Source organism: Mustela putorius, unplaced genomic scaffold (assembly GCF_011764305.1).
Source record: "Mustela putorius furo isolate JIRA1106 unplaced genomic scaffold, ASM1176430v1.1 tig00003853_pilon_pilon_pilon, whole genome shotgun sequence".
Classification (NCBI taxonomy): Eukaryota; Metazoa; Chordata; class Mammalia; order Carnivora; family Mustelidae; genus Mustela; species Mustela putorius.
This window is the reverse complement of record NW_025422005.1, coordinates 29,964,664-29,979,551: the sequence shown is the minus strand read 5'-3', so window position 1 is coordinate 29,979,551 and position 14,888 is coordinate 29,964,664. Positions and strand designations below refer to the sequence as shown.

The 14,888-nt window shown below is 43.5% G+C and overlaps 1 protein-coding gene across 31 annotated transcripts in view; it reads right to left on the bottom strand.

Moving 5' to 3' along the window:
* The window catches only part of MACF1 (microtubule actin crosslinking factor 1), a 337,337-nt gene that overhangs the window by 102,407 nt on the left and 220,042 nt on the right, over positions 1–14,888 (bottom strand). For 25 of the 31 annotated variants that reach the window (XM_045064242.1, XM_045064247.1, XM_045064244.1 and 22 more), the window contains 9 exons: positions 13,105–13,338; positions 10,689–10,838; positions 8,911–9,144; positions 7,222–7,422; positions 3,983–4,501; positions 2,837–3,013; positions 2,455–2,578; positions 1,434–1,642; positions 735–1,052 (listed from right to left, as the gene is read on the bottom strand). In XM_045064242.1, the coding sequence (XP_044920177.1) occupies positions 735–1,052; positions 1,434–1,642; positions 2,455–2,578; positions 2,837–3,013; positions 3,983–4,501; positions 7,222–7,422; positions 8,911–9,144; positions 10,689–10,838; positions 13,105–13,338 (2,166 nt within the window). The remainder of the gene's footprint in view (positions 1–734; positions 1,053–1,433; positions 1,643–2,454; positions 2,579–2,836; positions 3,014–3,982; positions 4,502–7,221; positions 7,423–8,910; positions 9,145–10,688; positions 10,839–13,104; positions 13,339–14,888) is intronic. The other 6 variants (XM_045064260.1, XM_013045642.2, XM_045064261.1 and 3 more) reach the window with 1 other exon arrangement.

Genomic DNA, 14,888 nt, shown 5'->3' with positions numbered 1-14,888 from the left:
TTGGTCAAATTAAGTATAGGCATACACTCTGACCTACTATCCTACTCCTGCACATGTCTCTGTATCTTTCGTAGGTAAGACTTCGTCAAACATTTCTAACTGCACTTACTAGGTATACGGTAGGAACACATTTCTCCACTCGCTTGAAAGCCAGGTGTGAAACCTGCTTTAACTCATGAAATGAAAATGGATTTGATGTGCCCTCTCCCTGCTGCAGCGGTAGTCATGAAGGTGCAGGGCAGGATAAAGTCAGCAATGACTTGATCCCTGAGTGACCATGATGAGCTAAATAGCCCCACTGATCTGGGCTGAACATGCAGAATGCGTGAAAAATAAATCCAAGGTGTTTTTTAAAAAATGGACAGTGTCTAGTTTACAGCGTGGTTGTGATAATTTTTTTTTAAAGATTTTATTTATTTATTTGAAAGGGAGAGTGAGAGAGCATGTGCACAAGCAGGGGGAGCTGCAAGCAGAGGCAGAGGGAGAAGCAGACTTCCCACTGAGCAGGAAGCCTAATGCGGGACTCAATCCCAGGACCCTCAGATCATGACCTGAGCCACAGGCAGACGCTCAACCGATTAAGCAACCCAGACGCACCTGGTTGTGATAATTCTTTAAGAGAATGTAGGTAGGGTTTCTATGACTGACTGACATACTATGGACTCCGTGATTGCTGGTCCCCTCCTTGCCCTTCTTTTCTCTTTGTTCTGCCACTGTGGCAGATATAGTCTCACCTGGATCTGCTGGAAGAAGTGCGCAATATCTTGATCTGGCTGATTTCCAGAAGCTAGCATCCGGCTTTTGTTTTCCATGAATTGCTGCAACTTATCAGAGAGATGTTCAAACATCTCCGCCTGGGGCAGAAGCTTCTTCAGGGAGTTCTCCTTTTCTTGCTGCCGGAGACAGAGCTGTTCAAAGCGCTGGCTCACCTCTGCCAGTTTGCCCTGCAGCACGGCAGCTGTGGCGCTGTCTGCTGTCTCCATGAATCGCGTCACCATCTCACGGGTGGCCTCCAAGCTGCTCTTCTGCCGAGCAATGTCCTGCTTCAATTTCTGTCACCAAAAAATGTGTCGGTCAGCTCCTGGCTCACTTATCCTAGGATATTCAAGCCACAAACCAATAATTTTCTGGTAATTTCAGGCTCACCTGCTCAAGGAAGGCAGGCCTACAAATGAATGAGCTTCTGGAATACAAACGTCTATCCCCTTAGTTCCCCACTGCATTCCATTAATGACTTCACTGAGCCACTCTTCCTCAAGCTTAAATGGTTTAGAAATTGGGTAGAAATATCTTTACGTGGATTAGTCATCATCTCCAAGTCTTATTAGAGGATTCATGGAAATGAATTCTTTTCCTGATACTTTTTCAAAATGATGTAATCACGGAACATAGCAAATACACCATTGACGCTAACTCTTGGGCCTATGTCTCACCATATTAGTGGCCAGGGCTTCCTGGATGACTCCCAGGGACAGGGATGCCACCTGCTCCTCCTCTAGGTTTTGTTCAACTTCCCTGATGGACTGCAACAAGCTCTCCAGGCTTTCTTGGACACTCTGAGATCGGGCAATTGCCTTCTGCAGCAGAGCAGAACGCTCAGCCAGGCTACTCGACAGGTTCTGAAAACGGCTGAGTATGGAATCTGGAAAACCAAGGCCATGAGAAGAGAGCGGAGACTATTTTCACGTTGTGCTTTTAAAAACAACGTATATAAATCACACGTGTTAATTACAATAATAACAGACATTAAGACAAATAGAAGGGATAAGCTTAAAGTGCAGTTGTATTTGAGCCAAATTCACAAAGCATCATTTAGCCCCTATCAAGTGCCGGAAATTGTGCTGGATGCTGAGGACTGAAGATAATTAAGGTAAGTCCCTGGCTTCTATAAACTTAAGACTATAAACATTCAGCATAGGCAGAAAAGGGTACATCACAACTAGCCATAAAAATAAAACTGCAAGTGCTATACTGACGCTAAGAGTAACGTACTAGAGAAGGCTGAAAGAAGAATGATTCTTTCTTTTATTTATCTTTTATTTCTTTTGGGGCTTGGAGGTGGTGGCCAGGACTTTACAAAGGAAGTAACCGCTCAGGTACATCTAGGAGCTTGAGCAAGATTTCATCACACATGCTAAGCTCTCAATAAATGTTAGCAGCTGAATCACAGGGAAAACTTCAGGGGTAAAGTAATGAAAAAATGACTAGTTTACTTGGGAAAGGAAAGAAGCAGGGAATGGCTAGAGGGCAGCATGCCTGGGGAAAGGGGCTGAAACCAGATTGCAAAGACCTTCAATGGTACAAGAACAAAGTTCACTGGACAGTAAGCTCTTGCTGTTTGTGTCCCGGCCCCTAGCCAGCACCACACATATTTGTACAATACAGTCTGATGTATTACAAAACAGTGGCATGCACGAGAATTAAGGGAGTGTTCTTGTTATTGCTGCTTCATACCTGTAGTTTCTTGAACATGCTTGCAGTCTGGGGCTGGCTCGCCTTCAATTTCCATGAGGTCATGAGCTACTTTTTGGAGCTTTTCTACAGGGACTTGGTGCTCAGCTAATTCCTCCTGCAACTGCTGCTTGTCCATGAAAAAGGCCAAAAGTAAAACCTCTGAGTAATCAAAGCTGGTTCCAGGAACCAAGGGCTATTTAGCATAGTGTTACTATGAATATTCTACAAAGAATACTTCTGTTTATTCATGCCCACAGATGTTAGAATTAAGTGTTTAAGAATCAGATCTGGTCCAAGGCATCCCAACCACTGCCTTTATGAGTTTTTGTTTTATTTTGGGGTACTCTACCCATCTGGTAGAACAGCCTACGTCCCGGCCTACCTTTGTAGTTGCAAGCTGCTGCTGCAGAACGCCAGGGTCTGAGGCAACAGTATCTGAAAGGAGCTTCTCCACACTGGCCTCACAGGCCTGCATCCAAGCCTTCAGGCTGTCAGTACAGCTCTGGAACTGCTGGTACTGGCCTAGGAGCATATTCAGGTGAGAGCCCAATCGTGTACACTATATCAGAGAAAAAAGGGAGAGCAGGCTTATGCAAGGTCCAGCTAAAGACAGCAGCTTCCTAGGCACAGTCCAAAGAAAAGTCTGGCCTTGGGTGCCTGGGTGGCTCAGTTGGATTAGCCATTGCCTTCGGCTCAGGTCGTGATCCCAGAGTCCTGGGATCAAGTCCCATATCAGGCTCCCAGCTCCATGGAGAGCTTGTTTCTCCCTCTGACCTTCTCTCCTCTCATGCTATCAAATAAATAAATAAAATCTTTAAAAATAAGAAAAGAAAAGTCTGGCCTTGTTACAGGATCTCACTCTAACCACAGTGAAGAGTAGCACCCAGGCCTCCAGGAACAGATGAGTAGCAACCATCTCCGAAAGCTGGGCCTTGATTGTTTGATCCATACTATTCATCCCAACTTTATATTATATACTCATGAAGACTAAGTGAGGTGTAGGGCAAGCCACCAAAGAACTACACATCAGGTTGCAGGCTAAGGTAGAAAAGGACAGGGAGGTACAGAGTGCTCCTTTTGGCTAGGTTAGAGACGTTGGCAAAGTGCAGAAGACAGGTAAGAACTGAATGGATTCTACAGTTTGGGAGCTAACAGTTCTTTGATAGGGAGGAAGGCAAGGATGTACCCTAGGTGCTCTGTGCAGGAATACAGACTGTGTACATGGTTCCAGCTTCCCCTGTACTGTGTCTCTAGGGAGCCCACGTCTGCTGGTCAGGGTACGGCAGGGCGAGCACCTCCACCTTCCATATCAGAGTGACATACCCCTGATACTGCTGGGATCGGGCATTAGCCCACGGGCCTCCACATTTTACATTTTTGCAGAGCTCATAAAGACATTCTGCCTGTGGTCAATATACAATTCAGCTCACTCACTATGTCCTAAGGTTCTTATCCTAAGCCCCAGCAACTACTCACTGTTGTGTGAAGGTTCCCACCCCTACAGAGGCTGTCAGGACTCTCGTGGTACCTTTGAATGGAGAGCAGTGTATCTTTCTGTTGCATCCTTCAGCTTGCCCTTCACTAAGTCTCCAGTGGCTGATGGTTCCCTGCCTTCCTCAAAGCTGTTTTCTGTGTCCAAGACTTTCTGCCCTGAGATAGTCACAAATCGTAAGTCTCCTTTGTGGGAAATGACGTCCTCTGAGAAGCTCCCCTGCCGCTTTAGCAGGGAGGGAAGGGCTTCAGGGCAGCTGCCTCCCTTGTGCATGTTCTCCAGCTCTCTCTCGGACCGCTCCAGCCAGTTCTCAAATTCTTGATGGTCCTGTAGAAACTTCTGCAGCTCGTCCCGTAGTGTCTGAGCCTGCTTCAACTCTGCCTCCGACTTGGCCAGGGAAGTCGCATACTGCCCCTTTAGCTCTCCTAGCTTGTCCTGTAGCACCTGGCGTTCCTCAGGCGTGAGATTATGGCCATGCTGGGCCAGGAAGGCCTGAGCTGACTGGGTGGCCAAGATGAAATTTTGCTGCTGAGACAGCAATTCTTGGTGACGGGCCTGGCAAAAAAATTCCCCCCAAACAAAGAATGATCAGTAGGGATACCACAAAAATTCGGTTATGTCTACAATTAGAAGTAGAGAGAGATCTCATTAGGCCACTTTTCCAGTTGTTCAAAAATCAGTATCTCTCAATATCTCTCACTTTCTAAGCATTATGCCATATACTAATCCCAGCTGAACTGATACATGTAGGATCTCAGGGTTTTCTAAAAGACTTCATGTATAATATCTCAAGTGATGTGGGGCAGAAATGGCAATATAAGTAGACAATATCTATGTATGCTACATGTCTTGACTAAGGTCAGGCAGTTAAGGGACAAATTAAGACTAGAATCTGGCTCTCACTAAACCATTCTTTTTTTTTTTTTTTTTTTAAATTTATTTGACAGAGATCACAAGCAGGCAGAGAGAGCGAGAGAGGAGGAAGCAGGCTCCCCACGGAGCAGAGAGCCTGATGTGGAGCTTGATCCCAGGACCCTGGGATCATGACCTGAGCCGAAGGCAGAGGCTTTAACCCACTGAGCCACCCAGGCGCCCCTTCACTAAATCATTCTAAGTCTAAGTAAGAGAAGGCACAAGTGGCCAGCTCATAACTACCCACATTAATGGAAGGGGAGAGCAAGTTGGATAAGCCAAACATGACAATATAAAAATTGCAAATAGTTAGCTGTGAAGTCTCCATTAGCTGTGAAATATCCCTGAACACTGTCCCACCTAGGAAAGTTCTTAGAAAATTAATCCTTTAAAGAAACAAGTTGTACTCCAGTGAGAGTAAACTGTATTTCTGGAGCACAGGTAATTTGTATTTTTTATTTGTATGTGCTATGTCTATGTGCTTACACATGGACCTTTTTTCTATTTCAATGGAATGTAAGTTATTTCAGGGAGATGTGGTTGTTTTGTTTTTTTCTTAAAATGTTCCTCCTGAGTCTAGGGGTGCCTGGGTGGCTCAGTTAAGTATCTGACTTTTGATTTTGGCTCAGGTTATGACCTCAGCTCAGGTCATGATCTCGGCTCAGGTCACGATCTTCAGGTCATGGGACTCCATACTCAGCAGGGAGTATACTGGAGGTTCTCTCTCCCTCTCCCTCTGCCCCTCCCCCACCTTGTATGCAAGCTTTCTCTCCCCCAGTAAATATATAAATTTTTAAATAAAACAAAATAAAATGTTCTTCCCGAGTCTAATAAACAATAGTGGGGATTCAATCAGTGTTCTTGCCTACCTATACCGTTTATGCAACTTCCTAGATCAGGACAATAGCCCAATTTTTACCAGAACACTGTCCAGTTTCAACCTGAATCAGCAACCTATAGCATCAGCTTCCAACATTATCTCAGAGAAGCTAGGGCGACAAATCTTTCCTTCTCAAATAGATAGTAAGGGGTAGTACCATAGCTTGTCTGTACACCCCCCCAGGTATTCCCATTCTCATCCATCCACAAGTAAGGCAGTCTCCTTCCTAGGATGGAGGAGCTCCCTGGTCAGGCTGACTATTGCCAGCAGTTCTGTGACAGCAGGACCATCTCTGCTCTGTGCTGTTATGACTGTCACAGCTTTGGGGGATACCCTACAATGTATCTCTAAGCATAACAACAGCATGCAAGAGGGGAAAATCCTATTAATACAAAACAAAGCAATGACATAGGCTAATAGTAGAAGCATTCTAATTAAGCCAAATTTTCTTTGCTATAAAGGTGTCACTACTAAATAGGTGATCCATGTGTTTTCTAATTTCCCTAAACATATTGTTTTTCAATCATGCAATAAAGTATGCCTGCATATGCCAGTTAATATCCTAGGAAACAGTTCCTCTGGTTGGTTCACTGGTTTATCTCCAATGCCTGACATACAGCAGGTGCTCAATATTTGCTGAATAATGAATACATGGGTAGAGATAAAGAGTGAGTAAGGAATAGTTTCTTGAGGGTGACAGGAAACCATTAAAAAAAGGGTTAATCAAGGATATTGCATTTTTAGAAGATCACTTAGTCGTGTAGGAGGGAGGGTAGAAGGCACAAGGCAAGGAGACCAGTCAAAGCTGCCATAACAACTCAAATGGAAGGTGACAGTAGTCCAAACCACAATCATAGCTCAGGGGAAACAGAGAAGCAGCGATGACTCTCAAAGAGATCTAAGAAGAGGGAATTTGATGACTAATTAGATACAGGAGAGTAGGGAGGGAAAGGAAGATGATGTCTAGCTCTGGCAATGAAGTGGGAGTAGAAGAAGGAGAACAAGTTTGATGGGGTGGAGGGTATGTTACAGGAAACTGAAGCTCCATTTTTTGAGGCTGAACTGCTTGTGGTTCCAAGTTACAAACAGGCAGATGGATTTATGTACTGGTTTGAAGCTCCACACAGGCATTTGGGTAGGAATTCTCCAGTACAGGTGGTAGCTGAAATATCTTGAGTGGACAGAACTGCCCAAGAAGTATATTCTGAAAGATGAGAAGAGGCTGCGGCTGCCTCCTGGAAGCATAGCAAGTATCTCACAAACTGGCCAGAGGAAAGGAAAAAGGAATACCAGGGCAGAGTAGCACTTTGGAAAAGCAAAGAAGAAAGTGTTTCAACAGTGTCAAAGTGCTGAGGTGTTAAAGAGGGCATGAACTGAGACATACTTACTGTGCTTACTGGATTTAGGGGCAAGGTGGTTATGGTGACTTGCCCAGGGCAGCAGAGAGGTGCCCAGCAGAGTGAAGACAGGCTAACATTCTCACCTTCATCTTCTCACATTGCTTGTCCAGTTCCTCTGGGGCTTGGCTCGCCCCCTTGTGAGCATCCGTGGTATCAAAGGCTCCTTTCCCTAGGCTAGTTCCGGACAGCTGCTCCATCTGTCCTTCAGATCGCACCGCAGTCACCCAGTCCAGGAGAGCATCAATCTTATTCCTATTCTCTGCCAGTTCCTTTGCTGCTTTACTCTGAAAGCCACAGAAGGAGTCTAGTAAGAAGGCCTTAGATACTCAGCTGTACAAACAAAGGTTAAGAAAAAAGCAAGACTTTCATGCTAAAGAAGAGAAGCTCTAAGACTACATGTAAATGGTCTTTGCATCCACAAAAAAGAATGAGCATCTTCTACATCTGTTGAGAAACAATTAGTTAAAACAATCTCTAGATTTTTGTCTGTATCTCACTGCTTTTATTTCCTTTTTAATCTATTTTTTTAAAAAAAAGATTTTATTTATTTATTTGATAGAGAGAGATCACAAGTAGGCAGAGAGGCAGGCAGAGGTGGGATGGGGGAGAAGCAGGCTCCCTGCTGAGCAGAGAGCCTGATATGGGGCTTGATCCCAGGACCCTGAGATCATGACCTGAGCCGAAGGCAAAGGCTTAACCCACGAGCCACCCAGGTACCCCTATCTCACTGCTTTTAAAAAAGGGGGGGGCAACCCCCTTGAGTTCCATCCCACCTCGAGAGCTTTGTACTACCACTTTGCTATTGCAGGATAAACCTTGCTTTGCTGCCTATGATAAAGGGTGTAGGAGGGGTGGGGGTGGCAAAACCCAGGATTTAAAAGGCTTTAAGAGATGATTTAGTCCTGGCAGCCCAGCAAGGCTTCATGGAATCCTTCATAGGTGTGCAGAAGTGACGGCCTGGCTTGGCAGGATCAGAAACAGTACAGTCACTCTGGATTACCAGCAGCCCTTCCCTAAGGGAAATGTAGACTTCTCCCAACCTTTTTCTGCCAGACAGAGTATTAAGTCCTAAAACTTGCCTCTTGAATTCCATTTTCTGACTGTTCAAGTACTGTGATTAATTAAACAGGTTATGCCAAGTGATACCTTCATATATTTCAGAATTCCTCTTCAGGTAATTTATTTCTCTTTTCCATATTTTCTAACCACCCCCCCCCACATTTGTGTCAGAATCCATGGCCAGACAAAGGATTCTAATTCAATCTGCCAGGGTTGAGGGGGGTGCAGAATACCATTTAAGACTTTATCTTCTCCTAGGTCTATCCCAGTGCCTCAGTTTCCATTGATCTGCAAGGACAACCTGGGGATAGTGTGAGGCACACAGAGACTCCCCAGATACTTCCTCTTTGTGCTCTTGGATTATCAATCTAGATTCATGTTTGAAATGTACCATTTGCTTTTTCCTCTCCAAGGTACTACCCTTCTTAACTAAGTTCTTTCCAAGATCTTCTAATCAGAGTACTGAGTACACAGAGAGTGAAAATATTTTTTCTTTGGGATGGGGTGGGTGATATGAACTTCCTACCAACTATTCCTGACTTAAAGTCCTTTAGGAATTTTCTTCCCAAATCACAGACCAGCTCCTGAAGTAGACTCTTTTTATGATTCTATGCTCTCTGTAAGGCAGTTTCCCCTTATTACCTTTTCTTCACTTGCCAGATGCCAAAATTTTCTTTTTTGAAAAATACCATGTATCAAAGAAGTCTAGTTACCTTTTCAGTCTCCTGCTGTACGGCTGAGGTCACCACTTCCTCCAGCTCCTTCTGGGCCACCCGAGTCCGTTCCTGGAGAGCCTCATACTGCTCCTTAGCCTGATGAAGCTTCTCCCGAAGAGCTGTCAACTCATGGGGGCTCAGCTTGGCCTGATTCTCTTCCAGGAAGCCTTCGATGTCCTTGACAACACTGGCAAATGAGGCGGCCCGACTCTGAATATCGTCCTGTAAATCCTTAACACATGAACACGCGTGGGGCAGAGATGTCAACATTCCTTCTTCTAAGGCTGCTAACAGCACACAGATGGCACGGCTAGGATGACACACACCTGCACCAGGCGTGTGTCCCTGACTGTAATCTGCTTAGGGTTTAGGCCTAAACCGATGCAGATAAGAACTTCTAAGAATTTTTTTTTAACTTAAGAAATATCCTAACACTTAATTTTCTTTTTCTTTTAAGATTTTATTTATTTGAGAGAGAGAAAGTGAGAGAAAGCGAGCGAGAGAGAGAGAGCGCGCGAGAGCAAGCACATGAGCAGGGTGAGGGGTAAGGGGAGAAGCAGGCTCTCTGCTGAGCAGGTAGTGCTTGAGCGGGTAGCAGGGGCTTGATCCTGGGACTCCAGGGATCATGACCTGAGCAGAAGGTAAATGCTTAACCAACTGAGCCACCCAGGTGCCCCTCTAGTACTTAATTTTCTGAGCAAAATTTAAATTTCTAAGCAAATATTTAATGAAGACAAAAAAGGAGACTGTCCACAAACATGCTGTTTATTTTGTAATGAGTTGTTCTCAAAGAGATCATTCTTCTATACAAAGGAGTTGACAATAGGATTCTAGCTGAGTTGAGACTTGATTGGTCCTCTATACTCTTTTGGTTATCACTCCTTAGCCTTTTTTTTTTTTTTTTTAAGATTTTAGTTATTTATTTATCAGGGGCGGGGTGGGGGGAGAGAGAAAAAGAAAGAGAGAGAGAGTGAGAGCGCACAAACAGTGGGACTGGCATGCAGAGGGAGAAGCAGGCTTTCCACCAAGCAAGGAGCCTGATGCAGAACTTGATCTCAGGACCCTGGGATCATGACATGAGGCAAAGGCAGATGCTTAACTGACTGAGCCACCCAGGCAACCTTTTTTTTTTTTTTAAATAATCTCTAGGGCGCCTGGGTGGCTCAGTGGGTTAAGCCTCTGCCTTTGGCTCAGGTCATGGGGTCCTGGGATCTGTCCCTGCATCGGGCTCTCTGCTTAGCAGGGAGCCTGCTTCTCCCTCTCTCTGCCTGCTGCTCTGCCTAATTGTGATCTCTCTCTCTCTGTGTCAAATAAATGGATAAAATCTTAAAAAAAAAAAAAAGTTAAAGTAATCTCTATACCCACCGTGGAGCTAGAACTCACAACTCCAAGATCAAGAGTCATATGCTCTACTGACTGAGCCAGCCAGGCATCCACCACTCCTTATCCTTAATGCAGCTTACAAGGCCCAGCAGGATATTGGTCTGACATGGGGCTTGATCCCAAGACCCTGAGATCAAGACCTGAGCCAAAATCAAGAGTCAGCCGCTTAACCAACTGAGTTACCAAGGTGCCCCTATATATGTGACAGTTAATAATTACATGTTCACTTTTGTGCTTATCTGTATAATGTTTGTCTCTCCCACTAGACTCTATGCTTCATGAGAACAGAGATATTTACTGTTGTTGCCAGCATGAAGCACTGTGCCTGGCACATAGTAAGCCTTTATGAAGAATTGCTGAAGGAAGAGAAAAGTGAATTAATTCATACTGACCTTCAAGTCACTCTGGTTCTTCTGCAAAGCAGAGAGATCCTGCTGGGTAGCTCTACCTTGGTGGCCTGTCAATGCACTTTCTGCCCGTCCTAACCAGTTGCAAAGATCCTCCAGTTTCTGGTGACAGGTATTTTGCTGTTTCTGCAGGGTCTAATTAAAATGCAAAGGGGTCAAGAGATGATTAAAAATTCTCATTTTACAAATACAAGATAGCTCCCTGAAATGTAAAACAGAAAGGTTATATCTTAAGGATGGAAGAGTTGGTGAGAGACTAGAACAGGAAAAAGCACAGAAGTCATATTCAGAAAGCTCCCCTCATCTGGACAATCTGTTGATTTGGGTCAACAGTTTAGATTATATTCAGGGGTAATTTCAGGTGAGAACGCTCCCCAGTTTTGGTTGGGAGTTCCTTTCCAGACTGCTGTTACTAGCCCTGGAAATGGAGAACCGAGAACCCAGATGCTTCAAATTCATAAATGATAATGGAGATAATAACAAATTAGTGGTTATGATCAAGTCCTCCACCAGAACTAGAGAATATGCTACATACTAAGTTAAAATACAGAACATTAGAAGGACTGCATTAAGGGGGGGGATCAAGAATCTGGATAATTCATAAGCTAACTGAGCTTCTTAATAATTGAGCTAACTTTATAAATCAAACGTCTCATAAATGCAGATACCCATTAAATGGAATGATTACATGCCAGGCATGAGCGGCTTGGCTATTTTGAGAAGGAAACTGCCCAAGAATAGCAACTGGCTCATTCCTTCAGGTGTCTACAAGTGATATCAAAGACAAAAGTCAGGCCCACAGGGAGGGAGGGAATATGTTTCTGTGCCTGATCCTTTCTCCAAATCTCATCTCGACTATATGACACTGAAGCACCTAATTGAGCCATTGAGCATGATGTGTTCTCCTGACCATCCTTCTAGAACATTGTCCACCAGTTTCTACCTTCTGATGGTGTTTAGTCACCTGCACTTACAAACAGGTGCCCACATTGGCCCTCTCTCCCCCTCTTTAGGACAAATAGAAGGGCTCTGGAAGAGAACTCCTAAGAGCTCTTCAGCTGTAAAACGGGATCTCCATGGGTTAGGATGGGTGCAGAGTGAATCTGAAAAAAGCAAAGCAAACAAGTTAACACACAGACATACACATGCATTCAGGGCAAATATAGAGAGAAGCAGAGCATTTCTGACAATAACAAGGTTAATAAATATTGTGGAATTAATTATACGCTTGGAGAGAATGTTCACATGCAGTTCTACCACTTGCTGCAACTCAGGGGCCTACCCTGGATCCAGGGTGGGTCTTAAAGTGCCTATTTCATTAATTATCCACAAACTACACCTTGTTATATATGTTTCCAAGTGAGGATATTGCAAATTTTCAGATTTGGAAAGTAACCTGAAAGGTTGCATCCATATTTTATTTCAATTCAGTACAGTTGGAACAACAAGCAGTAATGTGGGGACATACGGAATTGACTAACTTAATTTTGGCTGAGCCTAACTCAAAGGCTCCATTCAACTTTGCATAACATTTAATAAAGGTGACCCTGAGATAGATTGCTGGTGATAATGACATTCTTCTTCTTCTTATTATTATTTTTTTTGATAATGACATTCTAATACCATCTTGTTCAACTCCAACTTACTGTTCAAACAGCAAAGATGCCTAAGCATCATTCTTGGTAACTTTAGGTTATGATGTTACCATCAATGGAATTATGTTGAGTTTTGCAATAAGAGGGTTGTGACAGATGGTGATAGGATGGTTTTTTAAAAAAATGTTAACACCTAGTTTTACACCCTGTTTTCCATAACTGAATGAGCACTGGACATCATAGTGTAAAGAAAGGTGCTAGAAATTAATCATGATTTAAAAAGTGCTAAAAAATTAATACGATTCTGATAAAAAATTCATTGTCAGCTGTTTGAAGACGGTCAAAGAATATTACGGTTAATCATGTGAAAAGCCCCAGAAAAAAATTCATTTCAGAACCATTCTTCTCAAGAGCTCAGAATACCTAACAGTTCCTAATGGCTGTCAAAAGAATGCTGAGGGAGAAAGGAGGAGAAATAAGGACGAAGGATATGACTTTTGTTTGGAAGTCAGACACAATGAGACACAGTGAGGGTCGAGTCTAACTAAAAGGAAAATACTTGCACGTGCATACATACGTAAACACGCACATTCTCTCACAGCACACATAAAACCAAAAACATGGCAAGAAATACAGCCAGAACAGCTGCCTCCTAGACCAGAACAGAATGGTCTGGAGGAAATAAAATTTCAAATTGGTCAACACAGGCTCCTAGAATCATGACAGATGGAGTCTGACCAGAAATCTCAAGGACAGAGAAGGTACCCCAAAAGACAAAGTGAGCCCAGCTGCTGGTTCAGTCTGACCTTGACCTGGGCTGCCTGCTCCATTTGTTGAAAATGGCCCTGCAAGGCATCCATCGGAGCTGCGGTCTGCTCCACAAGATCCTGGAAGGACCTCTGCAATTCACTCAGAAGGCTCAGCACTTGCCGGTTCTGCTGAGGGGATAGGTCCTGGGCATGCTCTGAGATAAAGAACTGAGTATCAAAAGCAAGAGCATCGAGCTGAGATTTCCTTTCAGCCATGGGCTGCTTCAGATCCTAAGTAAAGAAATAAAAAAAAATTAAAAATAAAAAACACCTTCTCATTCTCTCAAAGCAAAAGCTCCTGGTTTTAATTAAAGAGTCAACATAAATAAAAAGGGGTTAACTTGCTGTATTTCTATCATTGATACTGATCATTTCTAGGGCCAAACCAACACAGGAAATCTCTCTCATTTCTGGTCTCTCCAAATTCCTCACATCTTACAATTAGGTTTTCTTTACTGAGCCTTATCTCCAAATGCAGTAAATTTTTATTTTTTTATGTTAATAGAATTATACTACTGCTAATCCAGGTCTCTGTAAAAAAGTTTTTTTTTTAACGTTTGGAAAAGTTATCATGAATTTCTAGTCTAAGATAGATTGGCTTAATCGTACTTTTTTTTTTTTTTTTAAAGATTTTATTTATTTATTTGACAGTAGATGGAGAGGCAGGCAGAGAGAGAGAGAGAGAGAGAGAGAGGGAAGCAGGCTCCCTGCTGAGCAGAGAGCCCGATGTGGGACTCGATCCCAGGACCCTGAGATCATGACCTGAACTGAAGGCAGCGGCTTAACCCACTGAGCCATCCAGGCGCCCCACTTTTTTTTTTTTTTTTAAGATTTTATTTATTTATTTGACAGACAGAGATCACAAGTAGGCAGAGAGGCAGGCAGAGACGGAGAGGGGAAGCAGAGAGCCGGATCTCAGGGCTCGACCCTGAGATCATGACCTGAGCCGAAGGCAGAGGCTTAACCCACTGAGCCACTCAGGTGCCCCCTAATCGTACTTTTTAAGGTTCAAATATCTATTTGTATTTGTGCAGCAGTGAGTTGCTAGAAGGCTAGAAGTAGGGAGGTACTCAATTTATTTGTAGTACACCACTACATGGTTTTTAGAGTAAATAAAGTTGCTTATACATTTTAAGGGTATAAAAGATTATAGACTTTCCTGTATAATAGTTACATATATATAGCTATCTACCACTAGAATTTGTCTGTTTTTAGATGATTAAAAGCATGCACTTTTTCCACAAATATGTAGTGGTTACCAGCTATGTAACACTGGGTGCAATAAAAACAATTAGATTTCTATCGCTTTGAAACCAACGGTAGTCAGCAATCCTGCAGAGCAGACAGAAAGGGGTTCTTACATATTTATCATTAAGCTAAGTGTCTTTATTCATCTGTGATGGATGGATTTGGGAAACTGTCATTAGGAAAACAAGACCTTAGACTGTGGCTGCCTTTCCAGTAAGGCATTCATTTGAATTATAACTTGGGGAGGAAACCATGCATGAGATGCTGTGTGTGTGTTTTTTTTTTTTTGAAGATTTTATTTATTTATTTGACAGAGATCACAAGCAGGCAGAGAGGCTAGCAGAGAGAGAGAGAGGGGAAAGCAGGCTCTCTGATGAGCAGAGAGCCTGATGGGGGGCTAGATCCCAGGATCCTGGGATCATGACCTGAGCCGAAGGCAGAGGCCTTAACCCACTGAGCCACCCAGGTGCCCCAGATGCTCTGTGTTTTTATATCATATACTATGTCACAGGAATTTTATTCACTCTTGCTTT